This window comes from Oncorhynchus tshawytscha, linkage group LG25 (assembly GCF_018296145.1).
Source record: "Oncorhynchus tshawytscha isolate Ot180627B linkage group LG25, Otsh_v2.0, whole genome shotgun sequence".
In the NCBI taxonomy this organism is placed as follows: Eukaryota; Metazoa; Chordata; class Actinopteri; order Salmoniformes; family Salmonidae; genus Oncorhynchus; species Oncorhynchus tshawytscha.
In genome coordinates this window covers 35,579,952-35,600,853 of record NC_056453.1, presented here as the reverse complement: position 1 = coordinate 35,600,853, position 20,902 = coordinate 35,579,952, and the positions used below count along the sequence as shown (strand labels likewise).

Sequence of the window (20,902 nt, the reverse complement as noted above, 5' to 3'; positions counted from 1 at the left end):
TGTGGTTCTATACTGCATGGAGATCTGTCAACCTGTTGATGTGGTTTTATACTGCATGGGGATCTGTCAACCTGTTGATGTGGTTTTATACTGCATATCTGTCAACCTGTTGATGTGGTTTTATACTGCATGGGGATCTGTCAACCTGTTGATGTGGTTTTATACTGCATGGGGATCTGTCAACCTGTTGATGTGGTTTTATACTGCATGGGGATCTGTCAACCTGTTGATGTGGTTTTATACTGCATGGGGATCTGTCAACCTGTTGATGTGGTTTTATACTGTATGGGGATCTGTCAACCTGTTGATGTGGTTTTATACTGCATGGGGATCTGTCAACCTGTTGATGTGGTTTTATACTGCATGGGGATCTGTCAACCTGTTGATGTGGTTTTATACACAGCAGGCAGACCAGAGGAAGTGTAAAATTCCCATTGAGTTATAACGCATGTAAAATGTAATTAATCTCTAAATGTTTTGTCACAGAGCTAAACCACTGTGTTCAACAGGTAGAATCACAGCCCGGCTAACTAGTTTCAATCCCAGTTGAACTTTTCTTACCTGATCCATCCGGTGTGCTGCGTACATATGTGGGCCACATCTTGACGGTGGCGCTGTCATGGGTCTTTTTCCCCAGGCCGTTCTGGATCTCCGTTCTCATCCTCTTCTTTACCTCCAGCAGCTGGTCATTGGTCAGTCTGAACTCATCCAGGGTCTCTGTGATCTGACGACGCTGGTCAGCCAGCCGGTAGGCCACGGCGGTCACCATGGCAGCGCCCTTGGAGCTGCCACTCTCTGAGAGCAGGAAGCGGACATCTGACTCAGGAACTAGGCGGCGGACGGTTTTGTGGAGACGCCGGGCATATCTGAGGAGATGGGCAGGGAGATTCTTAGCCAGACCAAAATCTTGACCTTAGACTCTCACATGTACCTCAAACTTTCATGCAACTCAACAACTCAGACTTTTTGCCCGAGTACTTCAAATATAACGTTGATATCTGTATCCGTGTCTCTTTTTTCAAAGTTCATTATAGTATACCCCTAAACCATGACAGAATCACATATCTTCAAATCAAGGTACACAATTAAGATTCACAATAAGAGCTAGGTACATTATGCCTTGTATCCAGGGGGCCCTCTAGTGGTATAGCCTAATCACTGTATCCACAGGGCCCTCTAGTGGCACATGCTAATCACTGTATTCAGGGTGCCCTCTAGCGGTATAGGCTAAACACTGCATCCAGGGGGCCCTCAAGCGGTATAGGCTAAACACTACATCCAGGGGTCCCTCAAGCGGTATAGGCTAATCACTGTATCTACGGGGCCCTCTAGCGGTATAGGCTAATCACTGTATCTACGGGGCCCTCTTCTGGTATAGACTACTCACTGCGGGTGCATCTTGTAGAGAGAGCCGTCGATTCCCACAGTAGTGCGAAGACGAGGATTCCCTTTGTTGTCCTTTAGCCTGGAGAGGATGCCACCCAGAGTGGCAGCAATGAGGTTGGCTGATCTGTGGGAGACTATGGTGCATACGTGCTGCACGGCGATGCAGTCATCTGCAGATGGTTCTACACCTAGGCGACCTAGGATCTCCTTGGCTTTGGTAAGGCCTTCTTTACTCCTGGACAATGACAGGTACCGAGAAGGGATGAGCTCAGTGGTGGTAAATAACATTAAAGGTGTACAGTAGTAGTGTGCAGTCTTAAAACATGATACAAGTCGTCTGGACCCAAAGGAAAATAAAACTGATTGACACCTACTTTTCAATGGCAGAAACATGTTTTGTTTCAATTGTCCCTTTGGTAAGAAGTTCAGGGGTTATCCGACCCTCAAACAAAAATTCTTCTTTGGCCATCTTGACCAGGATGAGTCGCACAAGTTCGCCCATGTACATCCCACTGACCATCTTCTCAAACCTGGAGAGAAAAGTATACAATACATTACTAAACACTGAGAGAAAAGGTAACACGTAAGACAACAACTACTACCAAAACACTAGACTGATCTTTTCAAGTCTTCAAGTCACTCGGTAAGATCTACTTTATAGTTTAATAATGACAGCAGACATACAGCTGTTTTCCTGGATTCAGAGATCCCCGGTCAATCTCTCTGTCAAACTCTGTGCGAATGTCCTCCAGCATCCCATTGTCCCCGAAGGCTCCCCACTCTGTGTTGATGCACATCCTGCCCTCGTCTCCCTCCACCAGGTCAATGTGCCTCAGCTCTTCCATGTAACAAGCATTAGTACCTGTGCCTGAGATGACATACCGAAGCAATGGTGAGGAAGAATCTGCCTTCAACACTGATACACAATGTTACAACACTGTACACAGCCAATAATATAACATTTGAAATATCTCTATTATTTTTAAACTTTTGTAATGTTTACTGATTGTTTATTTCCCTTGTGTTTGTTGTTTATTCCATTTGCTTTGGCAATGTAAAACATGTTTCCCATGCCTTTCAATTGAAAGACTGTTGGGTAGCTAGAGGTAAAGACTCATAATACTGACAATGAAACAGCCATTCTGAATGAAGGCGGCAAATGAATGCCAGGCTGACCTATGACAACCCCCACTTCACAAAGCTGGTCGTCATAGCCACAGGTCATCATGGTTCCCACTGTGTCATTAACAACGGCCAGGACATCCACTTCAATTCCCTATAAACAGTGTTGGCTGCAGTTTTAATTTACAACTGCATGTTTTAAAATTCTGTTGTATATCCAGAAATGAAGGAGAATGAGGAAACACCAAGAGACAACATATTAGTAGCGAGAGTACTACTTCCTGTATATACAGTGTAGCTTTGTATATTCATGATGCTCCATTCTTGTGCGTTTTACTTTATTACTTGTGTTACTCAATTTTTTTAAAATAAAAAATAATAATAATTTAAACCTTTAAAAAACTTTTTTAAGCGGAATATTTTTATTTTAAGCAAGCATTTCACGGTAAAGGCTACACCCGTTGTATTCGGCGCTTGTAACAAATAACATTTGATTTAAGAGTGTAGCCAATGAGCCAGAGCCCGGCTTGAACAAAACTGGGGTAAAAGGATGACGAGAAGGGAAACACTGAAATCCAACAGCGCTGTATCTGTCTGTTGGGAGGTAAGTGGATGTCCTACCTATGATGATACCAACTTCACACCGCTGGTCATCAAAGCCACAGGTCATCATGGTTCCAACTGTGTCATTGACCACTGCCATGATGTCTGCGTCATAGTCCTGAAAAAAAGCACAGGGTTACAATTATACAACCGTGGTGCAACAGATTTATTTCTAATCATTGCTTATGACTGAACTTCATTGTCATTGTCATTGCATCAGGCAAGGATGCTTGAAAACATCAAACCTACCCCACGCTTTTTGATGGCCTTGTTCAGAAGTGCCACAACGTCCATTCCCTCAACTCCACTGGCTTTAAAGCGTTTAGTCCAATTGAGCAAAAAACTCTGCAACAGACAAACAGGAAGTTAGGCTAAAGATGAATGAGCTATAATATATGAACAGTCTTTGAAACTGATACTCTTAGGTGTACTGTCCTATTGGTGTGTTCATTTTTAATCCCAGCCCCCTGTCCCTGCAGGAGGCCTTTTGCCTTTTGGTAGGCCGTCATTGTTCTTAACTGACTTGCCAAGTTAAATAAAGGTTAAATAAAAATAAATAAATAATTCTCTCACCTCATTCAGTTTGGTTTGTGCACAGGGAAATGAAAAGGTGAAGCCAACTGGAAGCTTCTTGTCCTTGATATTCTGCTTCTCCATGAAGTCACCCAGGCACTCTGCAACATGGTCAAACAGCTGCAAAAGGAAAACAATTCAGTGAGTGATATTTATCTCGAAAGCAATGTATGGACAAGGAGAGACTGCAATACACACTTTGGTTGTGTTTCCCTTGCCACTAGGCTTTTAGGGCTTTCACTGACGCACTGAAAATGATTCAAATCATTGAATAACGAAGTAAGCTTTAAACAGCATTTTTGTTGTTGTTGTGCGAACCCGCTACACCTTATTGTTCATTTTAATCCTGCCCACAGCACCCATTCATTTTGTAATGCCCATGGTCAACTTGGTTTGACATTCAATATCACTATGGGGCTAGTTAGGGACAATCAGTAAATGACATATTGTACATGGGACAATATTTTAAAATGTCAATAGCTTCAAATGTCAATGACTTAAAAACCTCAAACCAACTATAAATTGTAGAAATTCAAATATTGAAAGCATTTAATGAGACAACTAGAAGGTGTGCAACCTGAAATGATTGTCTCATTTACATTGTGGAATTTATTGACATTCCCAAACTATCTCCAGGGATAGGCTATCCACAGTCAAACTAATTTTCGCACCCCGGCCGGCTGAAGCTATTTGGCAACATAATTGGGCTAACTCTTCCCACCTGCGAACACACACAAGAGACACCGACATCAAACCACACCCCGAAATCACCGCTGTGAAATATATTTTCAATAACAACATTTTTTCCCAGCTGTTTGAAGCTGGTGTACAAAACCGAAAGTAAAAGACGCAAAAACAAAACTTAAGAACTAAGCATAAAAATAGCACACAAAGAACCTATCTACAGCCGCTTAGACTTGCTTTCAATGCAAATGACATATCTATAACATATTTCTATGTGAATTTGATCAGGTTACCCAAAAAGTTGCATATTGCAGTTTTACGTCTACTTATCTCAAGTCTGAATCGGGCCCTTAGACATTTATATATGGTTTGAGTTTGAATGGTACTCCGTACCTGAGTGCCGCTGCCATGGATGATGTCCTCAGGAGTGTCATAGACCTGGCTCTCCATCTGAACCGTCTGCTTCTTCTCATGGGACACCTTTACTCGCAGGATGCGGAAAGCCGAGCCTCCCAGATCCAGAGCAATGAAGTCCCCCTTCTCTGTAACAAGCAAAAACAATATGGATGTGTAACGTTCGTCACACCTTCAAATGCATTTTATTATTATTCTGTGTTCCTCTGTTTTATGTACAGATGTAGGATGTTAATTTGAGCCAGTTTGCTACAGCTGGAAAATAATCCTGCAGCAACAGGAAATGTGAATTATTATGTGGATTATAATGAATCATCATTTTTTTGTAGGGGTTGGTGCATTGCAGGAAAGTTCTCCTGCAACAGGGTGTTTAAATTAAGATCCTACATCTGTACTTTGTCTTTCTAAGAACACAACCAAATAAATGTTACCCTGGTGGGATAATAAAGTTAATATAATCTAATCTAATGTGGACACAGCAAGAACAGATGAGCCACTGGCACATAGTACTGATAGAGGTATGTAGGTTATAAATGTAGTTCTACAGTCACATTCCACAGAGACTGAACTCCTTGTGTTGCCCATGCCTGGGTTGACTATCCTTGTGTTGCCCATGCCTGGGTTGACTATCCTTGTGTTGCCCATGCCTGGGTTGACTATCCTTGGTATTGCCATGCAAGAGTATATCAGTTTGGCTAAAGCTCCTGGCAACTCTTGCCAAAACTCCACTCTCCTGGGAATGAAAGACATTGTCAAACTGTCTTGAGAACATGTTACAATTAAAGCAGTAGTACTTTATGGGCATGACAACTTCTCCTTTGAAAACCAACAGAACTGAAAAGTTAAAAAACTAAACAAGAGGAAATGCAACATTTGAACCCTAAAGGCCTACTGCATATATGATCTCTTACTCTATTCACAAGCTAATACCCTGACAGTGTGATGTATGCCACATTTGCTGTGATTTACTTCAAAGTGATTGTTTGACTGGAAATGCTTCTTTTTTTTAAATGTTTTTTTTAAATGTTTACATCCAATCCTAAAACACTGAGTGCAGACAGATTATCAACCTAATTCACCCTACTGCTGTCGCCTGACAACAATAAATCATTGCTAGGTTGGCTATCCGCTAGTTTTCACAGTCTGACAAATTGGTCTTCTGATAGGGGAAAGTGAGAAAGCTTCACCGACCACTCGTCTCTGAATTGCGCTTTCCTGATAGCATGTTAATAGATACTTTTTAGCCTACCAGTAGTTGATTCATTAGGTAATGATTGCACTAAACAGTTGCACTAACTTCAGTCAGTGTAGCGTTGCAACATTAGGCTATGTCAAGAGGTAGTCAAACCCATTAGACTTCCTTAACTGCTTGCTTCCTTGTTAATGAATTAACAAATATTTAAAGTGTGAATGACAGCAGAATTCAGCAGCCTGGATGCTACTTATTAACACAGTAACAGTAGGAGTCTTAAAGGAGCAACTATACTGTATTTACAATATCCATATTTATTAGTATCGTATTACTTACAAATGAAGATGCTGAAAATCACATGAAAGTATAGATAGCCTAGTGAAAACCATTGTTTGAAATCCAATTCTCCACTCCTTTCCACAATTCCCCAATAAATGATTGAAGGAAGTACCATGTCACTGACCGTAGGAAACATTTGTGTTGCCGTAGCTGATAGACATATTCCATATAGTTGATAACACATAACACATATAGTTGATAATGTTGACCATGCTCACACATACAGTGGGGCAAAAAAGTATTTAGTCAGCCACCAATTGTGCAAGTTCTCCCACTTAAAAAGATGAGAGAGGCCTGTAATTTTCATCATAGGTACACTTCAACTATGACAGACAAAATGAGAAAAAAAATCCAGAAAATCACATTGTAGGATTTTTAATGAATTTATTTGCAAATTATGGTAGAAAATAAGTATTTGGTCAATAACAAAAGTTTATCTCAATACTTTGTTATATACCCTTTGTTGGCAATGACAGAGGTCAACCATTTTCTGTAAGTCTTCACAAGGTTTTCACACACTGTTGCTGGTATTTTGTCCCATTTCTCCATGCAGATCTTCTCTAGAGCAGTGATGTTTTGGGGCTGTTGCTGGGCAACACGGACTTTCAACTTCCTCCAAAGATTTTCTATGGAGTTGAGATCTGGAGACTGGCTAGGCCACTCCAGGACCTTGAAATGCTTCTTACAAAGGTACTCCTTCGTTGCCCGGGCGGTGTGTTTGGGATCAATGTCATACTGAAAGACCCAGTCACGTCTCATCTCCAATGCCCTTGCTGATGGAAGGAGGTTTTAATTCAAAATCTCCCAATACATGGTCCCATTCATTTTTTCCTTTACACGGATTAGTCGTCCTGATCCCTTTAAAGAAAAACAGCCCCAAAGCATGATGTTTCCACCCCCATGCTTCACAGTATGTATGGTGTTCTTTGGATGCAACTCAGCATTCTTTGTCCTCCAAACACGACGAGTTGAGTTTTTACCAAAAAGTTATATTTTGGTTTCATCTGACCGTATGACATTCTCCCAATCTTCTTCTGGATCATCCAAATGCTCTCTAGCAAACTTCAGACGGGCCTGGACATGTACTGGCTTAAGCAGGGGGACACGTCTGGCACTGCAGGATTTGAGTCCCTGGCGGCATAGTGTGTTACTGATGGTAGGCTTTGTTACTTTGGTCCAGCTCTCTGTAGGTCATTCACTAGGTCCCCCCTTGTGGTTCTGAGATTTTTGCTCACGTTTCTTGTGATCATTTTGACCCCATGGGGTGAGATCTGGCGTGGAGCCCCAGATTGAGGGAGATTATCAGTGGTCTTGTATGTCTTACATTTCCTAATAATTGCTCCCACAGTTGATTTCTTCAAACCAAGCTGCTTACCTATTGCAGATTCAGTCTTCCCAGCCTGGTGCAGGTCTACAATTTTGTTTCTGGTGTCCTTTGACAGCTCTTTGGTCTTGGCCATAGTGGAGTTTGGAGTGTGACTGTTTGAGGTTGTGGACAGGTGTCTTTTATACTGATAACAAGTTCAAACAGGTGCCATTAATACAGGTAATGAGTGGAGGACAGAGGAGCCTCTTAAAGAAGAAGTTACAGGTCTGTGAGAGCCAGAAATCTTGCTTGTTTGTAGGTGACCAGGTGAATACTTATTTTACACCATAATTTGCAAATAAATTCATAAAAAAGCCTACAATGTGATTTTCTGGATTTTTTTTTCTAATTTTGTCTGTCATAGTTGAAGTGTACCTATGATGAAAATTACAGGCCACTTTCATATTTTTAAGTGGGAGAACTTGCACAATTGGTGGCTGACTAAATACTTTTTTGCCCCACTCTAGCTCCCCAAGCTAATGCCTATAGGCTTCTGCTCAATGGCTTACCACAATCTTGTGGCACACAGGAGACCCGGGTTCCAACCCCGCCGGTCACACACATAACACAGCCTTACACCGAGTACAGACGGTAGAATCAGACACTGACTGCCTGTAAAAATCTGGAGGTGGGATTATGTGTAATCTATGATGTAATCACAAGCTTTTGATAGGGTGCTGGAGGGCTTGAATATAGAATGCTTACACGCTGCAGCAAAGGCAGATTCTACCATGATTACATGGCAAGCTTGTCGCTGCAGTAGGCCAACAGAAATTCAGACGACAACAGTTCATTCATCATTGAATGAATGCATTGATGAACCCACTGGATGCTTCATTTGTCAATTTGAAACAGTTGATCAAAAAATGTATCAACCTTCTGCTACTATAGATTAAGACACACCAGTTGTCACCAAATTCTAGCAAAGTTTCCAAGTGTTGGACACAATAAGATGCAATTCTTCATGAATCAAACAATATTTCAGTTTGCTGTATCAGGAACATCAGATAACCCTTTTTATTAAAATGATTTGATTTGAATGTTGGCAGATCGAATGTGCTGCCAACTCATATTGACCCGCCCTGAAAGATCATAGGAGAATTGATGAGGTGAGATGTATGAGATTGTGTCCTTTAATATTGGTAAAATTAAATGTAGGTTGTACTTAGGAAATCAGATCCTCAAATGTTTATTGTGACTGTAACTCTAGCCAATGGGAGAAAAAAACTGAAACAATGCCACTTGACCATCTGGGGTGTAAATCATTCCGCCGATTCTGTTGCAAAGCGTTTCTTAAACGAAAGCAAATGGAATGAAATGGGGAGGGACTTATCTGAATTTGTCCAATAAAAACTCTAATTTTAACATCTCAGGCTAATGATTACACCCCAGGATTCTTTCTCACACCTAGATGTGTAGAGATGTACGATCTTCATTTCAGCAGTTTCTCACAGCAGGAAAATAATTCTGCAGCAGAGGAAATGTGAATTATTAATGGACATTTTTGTAGGGGTTTATAAATGTTTTGGTTGAGCTAACCTAACATATAAGGCATAAAAGAAATGCCTGAAAATAGATCCCTTATATACTGGTCTTGACAAGAAGAAAATAAGAAAAAAACTGTTGGGGGAGGTTCTCTTCTGCACTGTTCAACCAATCCAGTAAATGTGGAGGAGGAGTTAAGATGGAGTGTCGCCTTGATAACGTCCAAAAGCTGAAGTAGCGTCACATGGGCTGCGTTTCAAACTCATAAAAGACAGACCCTCCTCCACTCACCCTCGCCTTATGCCCTTTGGGGAATCCCCGCGGCCATCTTTGTCGTTGGTCCAAATGATTAGCCAAGCCAGGGAAGTTGGCAACATAAGCCCCTCAGCCCTCGTTTTTGATTGAGTTTGCGAGTGTACAATTATGTTCACTACGGGCCTGAAACACCCCATAATTCAATTCGTGATGACTGTACATCCGCTAAGAAAACTTTAATTTAAGAAAGAAAACCAAAATTTAAAACCAACATTAATATGGAGAAGTCAACATACAAGTGTAAATAAGTTAGAAATTGTGTTACTAATGCACATGATGACTCAAACACGTATGATAACAGTAGATGTTTTTGTGTGGTTTAGCTTTTGGAAACGTTAACTTGCGAACATAACTTTCCCTGACATCACACTCATACATCGATTTACCCGATATAGTTGGATGACTAAGATTCGATGTCTGTGGATGCGTTGTCTTCTAGCCTAGATATGAAGTGCAATCATAATTGTATGTCGCACATATAAGGCACACACACAACAGTTCCATAATGACTGAAAACACAACAGTGGGATGAACGAGTGACAAATTTCCAGGCAAGAGTGGTCCATTTAAAATGGATTTATTCTTCCCTCGCTCCTTTCCCTGCAAGTGTCAGCTCGTCAGACGTCATAATACGTTATCAGAGGTGTCCACTTAATTTGGGGGCTGAGGGGAGAAGGTGTGTCTTAAGTGTTTGGAATGCAGCTTGTTGGGGCACTCAGCAGAGGTCAAATCAAGTCTGACATTCTAAAGTGGAAATTACGAACTTTAGAAGCCTTTTTTAAAGTTTGAATATACTACAAGTTTGTATTTCCTGGTGTGCAGTACATGTCCTGAAACTAATTAAGATCCTACACCAGTAACTGTACAAATCTTTAACATGTTACATCTTGTCCCTTTTAAAGAAAGGCATACATTTCCCACAATTCTTCTTCATCTGAATATCCATGCTCACCTGAACCGTCAGGAATGGACCTGACGAAGGTGGGCAGCATCTTGACGGTTGCTGTGGGGTTGGTGTCCTGGCCCAGCCCATTTCCCAGCTCCATCCTGAAGCGCTTCATGATGTCCAACAGCGTCTCGTCGGAGAAACGCATGGCGTACAGGTACTTATCGATCTGAAAGACATCAACACATCATCATCATTGATCACTCATGCCTCACATCAACACCATTATCCCAGAAACCCTAGACCCACTTAATTGGCAAACCGCTCCAACAGATCCACAGATGATGCAATCTCTATTGCACTCAACACGGCCCTTTCCCACCAGGACAAAATAAACACCTATGTGAGAATGCTATTCATTGACTAAAGCTCAGCGTTCAACACCATAGTGCCCTCAAAGCTCAACACTAAGCTAAGGACCCTGGGACTAAACACCTCCCTCTGCAACTGGATCCTGGACTTCCTGACGGGCCGCCCCCAGGTGGTAAGGGTAGGTAACAACACATCCGCCACGTTGATCCTCAACACGGGGGCCCCTCAGGGGTGCGTGCTCAGTCCCCTCCTGTACTCCCTATTCACTCATGACTGCATGGCCAGGCACAAGTCCAACACCATCATCAAGTTTTCATATTACACAACAGTGGTAGACCTGATCACCAACAATGATGAGACAGCCTATAGGAAGGTCAGAGACCTGGCCATGTGGTGCCAGGACAACAACCTCAACGTGATCAAGACAAAGGAGATGATTGAGGACTACAGGAAAAGGAGGACCGAGCACGCCCCATTCTCATCGACGGGGCTGTAGTGGAACAGGTTGAGAGCTTCAAGTTCCCTTGGTGTCCACATCACCAACAGACTGTCATGGTCCAAACACACTAAGACAGTTGTGAAGAGGGCACGACAAAGCCTATTCCCACTCAGGAAACTGAAAAGATTTGGTATGGGTCCTCAGATCCTCAAAAGGTTTTACAGCTGCACCATCGAGAGCATCCTGACTGGTTGCATCACTGCCTGGTATGGCAACTGCTCGGTCTCCGACTGCAAGGCACTACAGAGGGTAGTGCGTACGGCCCAGTACATCACTGGGGCTAAGCTTCCTGCCATCCAGGACCTCTATACCAGGCGGTGTCAGAGGAAGGCCCTAAAAATTCTCAAAGACTCCAGCTACCCTAGTCATAGACTGTACGGCAAGCGGTACCGGAGCGCTAGAGTCTAGGTCCAAAAGGCTTCTTAACAGCTTCTACCACCAAGCCATAAGACTCCTGAACAGTTAATCAAAGGGCTACCCAGACCCCTCTTTAAGCTGCTGCTACTCTCTGTTTATTATCTATGCATAGTCACTTTAACTACATGTACATATTACCTCAATTACCTCAACTAACCGGTGCCCCCGCACATCGACTTTGTATCAGTACCCCGTGTATATAGCCCCGCTATTGTTATTTTACTACTGTTGTTGAATTATTTGTTACTTTCTATTTTACATTTTTTACTTAACACATATTTCAATTAAAACTTCATTGTTGGTTAAGGGCTTGTAAGTAAGCATTTCACTGTAAGGTCTACCTACACCTGTTGTAATCAGCGCATGTGACAAATAAGGTTTGATTTGACAACCACCTTCTTCTTGAGGGAAATGTTTTATTCAGTTTAATCCACTCATCATTCAAAACATTAAGATTATTTTATCTGCTTTGTCCTTGAAATGGAACACAAATGGGCTCACAAACGACACCAAAAGTTACAAAACATTCAAGTAATACTCGTAATTCAGCTGTCCTTTTACATACTGGGCCTAGTGACATGAAGGCCACACCTCTGACCCCTAATCTTGGGAGTGAGCCGTTCTCTCTAAAGCCTTTCCACATCTGTCCATGTGAATGAAGGCAGTGAAATAAAACAGGAGTTTATTTGAGGACAGAGCTCTATTGAGCTACCTCGAGACATTCCAGTAACGAGCTAGACAGTACCAGTCTGTAACAAGAGGAATAAAACTGAAAGGAATTTATGTGAGATATAAAATGATTGGGTTAGCACTAACTGTATAAACTTTACTATTCCAATGCAGGAAATATAAAAAGCAAGTCATGATGATTGTCATACAGTCAGCATTGCTATAAAACATTAGTAACACACACCATACAGTGCCTTCACACCCCTTAACTTTTTACACATTTTGTTGTGTAACAGCCTGGTTCAGATTGAGGAACAAAAATTAAAACACATATATGCAAATATTGTACAATCCAGGTGTGCAAAGCTCTCAGAGACATACCCAGAAAGACTCAAAACGGTCATCGCTGCCAAATGAGATTCTAGCATTTATTGTCTCAGAGATGTGAATACTTTAGTAAATTTTCAATAAATTTGCTGAAATGTATAAAAACATGTTTTCACTTTGTCATTATTGGATATTGTATTTAATACATTTTCAAATCAGGCTGAAACAAAATCAACATTGTGGAATAAGTCAAGAGGTATGAATACTTTCTGAAGGCACTAAATATATAAGTCATTTAAGAAGAATGCGTGGGGTTCCTGTTCCAGGGGTTAAATATTACACATATTTCCTGTTCTAACCATTTCATCAGCCTTGAGATTAGGCTGATGAAATCTGGTAATACTTTTTTTTACAAACATGTAGTATTATTTATAGTAGTTTTGTAGACACAATTAACCCTGTAAGGAATGCTTGGTTTCGACTGAAAATGGATGCCCGTTGAACCTTCATTGCATTGTGTTCAGAACACCGTTTGAGAGTTTAACCTGATAACCAAATGTAATATGGGTGTGTTTCTCTAGCCACAAGCTAAAAGCCTTCGAGTATGCCAAACAAATATTTCGATATGTCAATGTTTTTTTAACTACCACAGCACACATCGCAATAAAGGAGTGAGGATATGTAAACTTAGCTTTCACTGGTGACTTTTTACAGTCGTCACATTGTTTCCTGTTTCCTAAAGATGTGGAATGGGAGTGTGGCCTATTAGCACGTATGACATATTAATCACGTAAATGAGTCAGTACAAATACACACAATCTATGTGATACCTATGCCGCATTCCTTATCCTTGATCATATTGCACATACTGTAAAAAAGTGAGAGGATATTGCACAATTAAGGAAGATTGGATTGTACAACACCTAAATGTTTTAGATTCCTTTTTAGAGTTGCGTCAATTGAGTACACATGGGTTCTCTTTCTAGCAGTTTCCTACATTAACTGAGTTGATGAGCAAAACAGCAGATTTAAGAGGGGGAAATAACTTTTTTTTAAATGTACTTGCAGCTGACCAAACACGTAAAAGCACATACATCTTTTGATCGCTGTTTTGGCCTGTTACAAAACACTAGTTGAGCCCAACAACTTGCAACGGAATGTTTCATTCATTAGCACTACAAGTCATGCAGCAGCACATCTCAGACATCCACACAAATAACCTTCAGAGAATATATAACCTGTACCTCGCTGTAAATTGTTTACACGGATGTGCCAGAGAAATCTAAAGATGTTTGATACTTCTGAATAATTGCTGGTTTTAATCTAGTGACATTACATTTACCACAAGGATATAGGCTTGCCAGCTAGAGTATGTACTTGCTAGCTTTTCTTTAGGCACATTTGCCACTAACACACCCTAGCCAGTAGTCCTACAACAGCCAAGAGAGGGGGTATGGGGCAGTTCCAACATGCACATTCTCAACGTTTGCATTCCTTTCTCTCTCAACAATGACAGAGTGAAATCATTACAGCAAGGGCCTCCAGGAAGCTGGTGGAGGCAATGTCATTCGGTGGCTGAAACCTGACCCTCTGCTCATTAGAGGTGGGTAGCTTTAGATGCTCCTGACCTCTCACAGGGTTAGAGTTACCACACCCTACACATTCATTCACAACAGACGTGGAAAAACCCGTGGCCCACTGCTCAGGGCAGCCCACATCCTGGTTTCAAGGACATTGCATTGGTACAGACAAGATGCCCTGACCAACACTGTAAACGCTGCTGCACGCTATCACAACACAGGGAAATGTAACCATGACTCTAGTCAGAGAGAATTTACCAACTTCGGGGCACTCGATAAGCCCAGGGCTTCAGATTATGTCACATTTTGTCACATGGCCCTGAGCTCTGTGCCTCAAAGCTGTCCTATTTTTAGGAGGAAGGTAGCAATGGCTCTGCCTGCTGTAGCAAGGTCCCTACAGGGCACTCACCTTTTTGACTTTATCATCCTTCAACTCAGTGAAGAAGTAGGCCAGAAGCTGTGCTGCTATCATCCTGTCCACCGATGTGGTGAAGGAGAAATGGAGAGCTAAAAAAAGGGAAATCCCTATAGTCTCTTCTCACTGGTGAGGAGGTTAAAACAAGCTCACAGTTTCAAACAAAGCAGTCATGTATGGGGCTCCTACACAGATCAGTACTATCGCAACACTCTCTCCCTGGGTCCAGGAAGTCAGACTATGTAGAGTAAGTTTAGCTTGCATGAGATGCACGCAGTAGGGGGGCTGGGATGGGGACTGGTTTAAGCCCTTCCTTCTGCCTGTGCTCTGATTGGCTGAACTGCTGAAGCCAGGGCCTCCCGGGCAGAACCCAGCCGAAAGGGTGGCTGGCTGGCTGCCTGCAGTACACACTCTCTTTCACAAGAACATCGGGTGGGGGAGGAAACGAGGAAGTAGAGGAGAGAGGAGGAGGGGAAAAAGAGAACCGGTCTCAATCCTTTTTTTTTAAACCAACAGGCATGTTCAGCACGTTGCTGTGGTGATGGCTCATAGGGGTTAAACAGTAGGCAGGGAGGGGTTAGGTTACGTTGAATTGTCCTTGCTCTTGGGTTGAGCCTGTATCACTCGAGTGTCCTCCTCTGACCCCCAAAGCGTTTTTTCTCTTTTTCTCTTTTCTCTGCATGTTGTCAGGGAGCTCTGTAAGCTGACTAATATATTTCTCTGGACTGCCCCTACTGGAGGCTGCTGCTGTCTGTTACTGCACTGCTGCCTACAATAGGTAGTGGTACAAGCTGCCTGAAGGACACTTGTAGGGTGTTGTAAAGGTTTAAGATGTGGCTTAGAGGTCCAGTTGTGTTGCAATGGCAAAGCAACTGACTGTATGACCACTGCAAATTAATAATACGTTTGATTTTCAAATAACCACAAAACAGAAAAAAACGAGTTTTGTGTAATTTGGTAAGTCTGTTGTTAACAATTTAGAACGTCCCCCTGCTAAATAAGGAATTCAGGCTGAATCCAGGTTACGTTTTGTTCTCTGTCTCACACACTGTGAGTGGTGTGTATAAATGGATGTGGTTCAGCTCACGAGGGTCAGATGACACACCCCTGACGTGTGTTATTCTCTGGAACACGAGTCCTCTATCCAACCTCTCCCCCACACCTCCCTGCTCCCCTCCCAACTGTTGTAATTGAGCAGGAGGGATTGTCACTGCATTTGTCTGGTAATTGCAGAGCTACCAGGGAAGTTAAGTCATCAGGGGAAGTTAACTTCTCTCCTACTCACTTTTTTTGAACAAGGTTCAGGGTTTTTGAACAAGGTTCAGAGTTTGCTCACACACTTTCTTTGGACACTGTGCTAACAAACCTTAAAACGAGCTTCAACGCCCTACAACACTCCTTCTTTGGCCTCCGACTACTCTTAAATGCAAGTAAAAGTAAATGCATGCTCTTCAACCGATCAAGAGCCCGCATCCGCCCACCCGACTAACACCACTACTCTGGACGGTTCTGACTTAGAATATGTGGACAACTACAAATATCTAGGTGTCTGGTTAGACTGTAAACTCTCCTACCAGACTCACATTAAGCATCTCCAATCCAAAATGACATCTAGAATTGTCTTCCTATTTCACAACAACGCCTCCTTCATTCATGCTGCCAAACATACTCCGGTAAAACTGACTATCCTACCGATTCTTGATTTCGGTGATGTCATTTACAAAATAGCCTCCAACACTCTACTCATCAAATTGGATGTAGTCTATCACAGCGTCATCCGTTTTGTCACTAAAGCCCCATATTCTACCTACCTCTGCGACCTGTATGCTCTCGTTGGCTGGCCCTCGCTACATATTCGTCGCCAAACCCACTGGCTCCAGGTCATCTATAAGTCTTTGCTAGGTAAAGCCCGACCTTATCTCAGCTCACTGGTCACCATAGCAACACCCACCCGTGGCACGCGCTCCAGCAGGTATATTTCACTGGTCATCCCCAAAGCCAACACCTCCTTTCTCCGCCTTTCCTTCCAGTGCTCTGCTGCCAATGACTGGAACAAATTGCAAAAATCTGAAGCTGGAGACTTAATATCTCCCTCTCTAACTTTAAGCATTTGCTGTCAGAGCAGTTTGCCGATCACTGTACCTGAACACAGCCCATCTGTAAAAAGAACACCCAACTACCTCATCCCCATGTTGTTTTTGTTGTTGCTCTTTTGCACCCCAGTATCTCTACTTGCACATCATCATCTACACATCTATCACTCCAGTGTTAATGCTAAATTGTAATTATTTCATCACTATGGCCTATTTATTGCCTTACCTCCCTAATCTTACTACATTTGCACACACTGTACATAGATTTTTCTATTGTGTTATTGACTGTACGTTTGTTTATCCCTTGTGTAACTGGGTTGTTGTTCTTGGTCGCACTGCTTTGTTTTTATCTTGGCCAGGTTGCAGTTGTAAATGAGAACTTGTGTCAACTGGCCTACCTGGCTAAATAAAAGTGAAATAAAAATAGAATTAAAATATATTTCAGAATTTAGAAATAGTGAAAGAAGAACAGGTTGACGGGGGAAAATGTGTGTGTGTGTGGGGAACGTTAGAGACAGAGACTGAAAGCAGGGTAGAGAGAGGGCTCCAGCACACCTGCTGAACTCGATCATCGGTTTACAATTTTAAAGACAATGAAAGCAGATCTGTTACCATGTAGTTAACGCTTCATTATTCACAGAAACCTAAATCCTCTAGGCTTGGGTTTTCCATCAATACTAATAAAACAGGGAATTCATTCAAAATGTTAAAACTTGGTATTACTCAGCTATAGTATACTATAGAGGCTGAGGTGTGATTGTTACATATTGGATATGCATGCACAGACACACAACCAATCAACAGACTTTACAAACATAAAGTGATTTCCTGTCAGTGGCAGTTTCAGTTAGAATCACCATGGTGACAACCTAAATGATGTTTACACAGTAGATAACGGAGAGGAAATGTTCCTCCAAAGAGCTGGGATGAGTAGGAATTCACACTGAGCAATAGAATGGGATTTTGATCATGTGCAATGTATGAGTCACGTTTTATGAGGTGACCATTCAAATATTCACTTTATTTTACAGCCACACATAGAGTGAACAGTTTGAACCTGGTGGGGAGAAAATCACAATAATACGTGTCCCCCTATGCTGGGGTATTCATTTTAGATTTAAAAATATATATATATTAATTTTATATATATATTTTTTTTACAGAAACGTTGAAATACTGGAAGTAATACTGTAACACAAATAATTTGCATTATACTTGTATATACTTGTCTATTGTCACATAAGTGATTCAGTTCGAGTGGTCCACAGAAGGTCAATGGTGTTTATCAACAAAACATCTTCAGGCAATGTTGTGAATAAGCCATGTACATCAGTTTTCATACAAATTATCCAGCTCCCAACTTTTCTATCTATCACACAGCTAATGCCTTATGTTCCTGTCCAAGAATCCAATTAACAAACACTCACTACGATATTAAGCAATGGCTTCAGTTGAATTTGCTTTATTCAGCTAACTATAATGCACATTCATGATAAGCCTAGCATATCCCTCCACTTAATGAGATAGTTGAGTGATACGTACAGTAGGATGTGGTAAAATATCTGCATCATCTCTCACTTCGTCTATCTTCAATCTCTTCATGTTCTCCGTGGTTGAAGGAAAAGGGAAAGTCTTCTCCTCAATAAGATTAGGTAATCTCAAAGTAAATCAGTGCTACCAACTTGTTCCTCCAGATAGGATTGGCCGGGATTTGAGAGAGGGTGATTCATTACATAATCAAATGGTGACTATGCTACTTCACCGGGGCCAGTGTGTCTGCAGTCCTTCAGAATCACATATCTATGCTAATTCCCCTTGTGATACTGTATTTCTAACTGAAAGCTCTTATTGTTACAACATGAAAAAAACAAGACTACTGAATGAATGCACCCAAATATCTTCAGCCAAAGGAGCAACAAAGGCTTCATTAAATCTGCCAGACACCTTGCCTCTCTTTAGAAATGCACAAAGAAATCACAGGTTGGCCCAATGCCATCGAAGGGACCATCACAATTCTTAAAATAGTCATAATCATCCTATACATTGAGGGGGCATGTACAGTATGTCAGTACATAGTGCTGTTTATATGCTGGTTTTGTGAGTGTGACCTACAGCATGCAGCAGCCCCTAAACCTGAATGAGCTGAATCATTAACCCAGAAGGCTAGGTCGTTAATAGGACAGAGAGGGATTACCGTGAGCAAGGTTTTCCCTCTACTACTGTGTATGGTCTTATGACGTAGCATGCAGCAGCCCTGGTTTAACTCTTCTATTTAATCCCACTAGGGGTCTAATTTAGCCAGCATACAGTTGAAGTCAGAAGTTTACATACACCTTAACCAAATAGATTTAAACTCAGTTTTTCACAATTCCTGACATTTAATCAGAGTAAAAATTACCTGTTTTAGGTCAGTTAGGATCACCACTTTATTTTAAGAATATGAAATGTAAGAATAATAGTACATAAAAGCTTAAATAAATCATTCTATTTCTTTCATCACATTCCCAGTGGGTCAGAAGTTTACAAACACACAATTAGTATTTGGTAGCATTGCCTTTAAATTGTTTAACATGCGGTGAGCCTTCCACAAGCTTCCCACAATAAGTTGGCTGAATTTTGGACCATTCCTCCTGAGAGAGCTGATGTAAGCTAGGTTTGTAGGCCTCCTTGCTCACACACGCTTTTTCAGTTGTGCCCAAACATTTTCTATAGGATTGAGGTCAGGGCTTTGTGACGGCCACTCCAATACCTTGACTTTGTTGTCCTTAAGTCATTTTGCCACAACGTTGGAAGTATACTTGGGGTCATTGTCCATTTGGAAGACCCATTTGAGACCAAGCTTTAACTTCCTGACGGATGTCTTGAGATGTTGCTTCATGATGTTGCACATTATTTTCCTTCCTCATGATGCCATCTATTTTGTGAAGTGCACCAGGCCCTCCTGCAGCAATGCATTCCCACAACATGATGCTGCCACCCCCATGCTTCACTGTTGGGATGGTGTTCTTCGGCTTTGGAAGCCTCCCCCCCTTTTTCCTCCAAACACAACGATGGTCATTATGGCCAAACAGTTCTATTTTTGTTTCATCAGACCAGAGGACATTTCTCCAAAAAGTACAATCTTTGTCCCCATGTGCAGTTGCAAACCGTAGTCTGGCTTATGGCGGTTTTGGAGCAGTGGCTTCTTCCTTGCTGAGCGGACTTTCAGGTTGTCAATATAGGACTCATTTTACTGTGGATATAGATACTTTTGTACCTGTTTCCTCCATCATCTGCACAAGGCTCTTTGCTGTTGTTCTGGGATTGATTTGCACTTTTCACACCAAAATATGTTCATCTCTAGAAGACTAGAGCGTTATGATGGCTGTGTGGTGCCATGGTGTTTATACTTGCGTACTGTTGTTTGTACAGATGAACGTGGTACCTTCAGGCGTTTGGAAATTGCTCCCAAGGATGAACCAGACTTGTGGAGGTATACCATTTTTTTCCTGAGGTATTGGTTAATTTCTTTTGATTTTCCCATGATGTCAAGCAAAGAGGCACTGGGTTTGAAGGTACACCTTGAAATACAGTGCCTTGCGAATGTATTCGGCCCCCTTGAACTTTGCGACCTTTTGCCACATTTCAGGCTTCAAACATAAAGATATAAAACTGTATTTTTTTGTGAAGAATCAACAACAAGTGGGACACAATCATGAAGTGGAACAACATTTATTGGATATTTCAAACTTTTTTAACAAATCAAAAACGGAAAAATTGGGCGTGCAAAATTATTCAGCCCCCTTAAGTTAATACTTTGTAGCGCCACCTTTTGCTGCGATTACAGCTGTAAGTCGCTTGGGGTATGTCTCTATCAGTTTTGCACATCGAGAGTCTGACATTTTTTCCCATTCCTCCTTGCAAAACAGCTCGAGCTCAGTGAGGTTGGATGGAGAGCATTTGTGAACAGCAGTTTTCAGTTCTTTCCACAGATTCTCGATTGGATTCAGGTCTGGACTTTGACTTGGCCATTCTAACACCTGGATATGTTTATTTTTGAACCATTCCATTGTAGATTTTGCTTTATGTTTTGGATCATTGTCTTGTTGGAAGACAAATCTCCGTCCCAGTCTCAGGTCTTTTGCAGACTCCATCAGGTTTTCTTCCAGAATGGTCCTGTATTTGG

At 41.7% G+C, this 20,902-nt stretch overlaps 1 protein-coding gene across 3 annotated transcripts in view; it reads right to left on the bottom strand.

Moving 5' to 3' along the window:
- LOC112224663 (hexokinase-1) overlaps window positions 1-20,902 on the bottom strand; it is a 38,094-nt gene that overhangs the window by 7,714 nt on the left and 9,478 nt on the right. The window contains exons 1-10 of one of the 3 annotated variants that reach the window (XM_024388355.2): window positions 18,280-18,371; window positions 10,432-10,594; window positions 4,762-4,910; window positions 3,685-3,804; window positions 3,361-3,456; window positions 3,130-3,229; window positions 2,071-2,254; window positions 1,761-1,916; window positions 1,388-1,621; window positions 562-866 (exon numbers count right to left, since the gene is read on the bottom strand). In XM_024388355.2, the coding sequence (XP_024244123.1) occupies window positions 562-866; window positions 1,388-1,621; window positions 1,761-1,916; window positions 2,071-2,254; window positions 3,130-3,229; window positions 3,361-3,456; window positions 3,685-3,804; window positions 4,762-4,910; window positions 10,432-10,594; window positions 18,280-18,339 (1,567 nt within the window). In that variant the 5' untranslated portion in view covers window positions 18,340-18,371. Of the gene's footprint in view, window positions 1-561; window positions 867-1,387; window positions 1,622-1,760; window positions 1,917-2,070; window positions 2,255-3,129; window positions 3,230-3,360; window positions 3,457-3,684; window positions 3,805-4,761; window positions 4,911-10,431; window positions 10,595-14,638; window positions 14,904-18,279; window positions 18,372-20,902 lie in introns of those variants that run through there. The other 2 variants (XM_024388354.2, XM_024388356.2) reach the window with 2 other exon arrangements.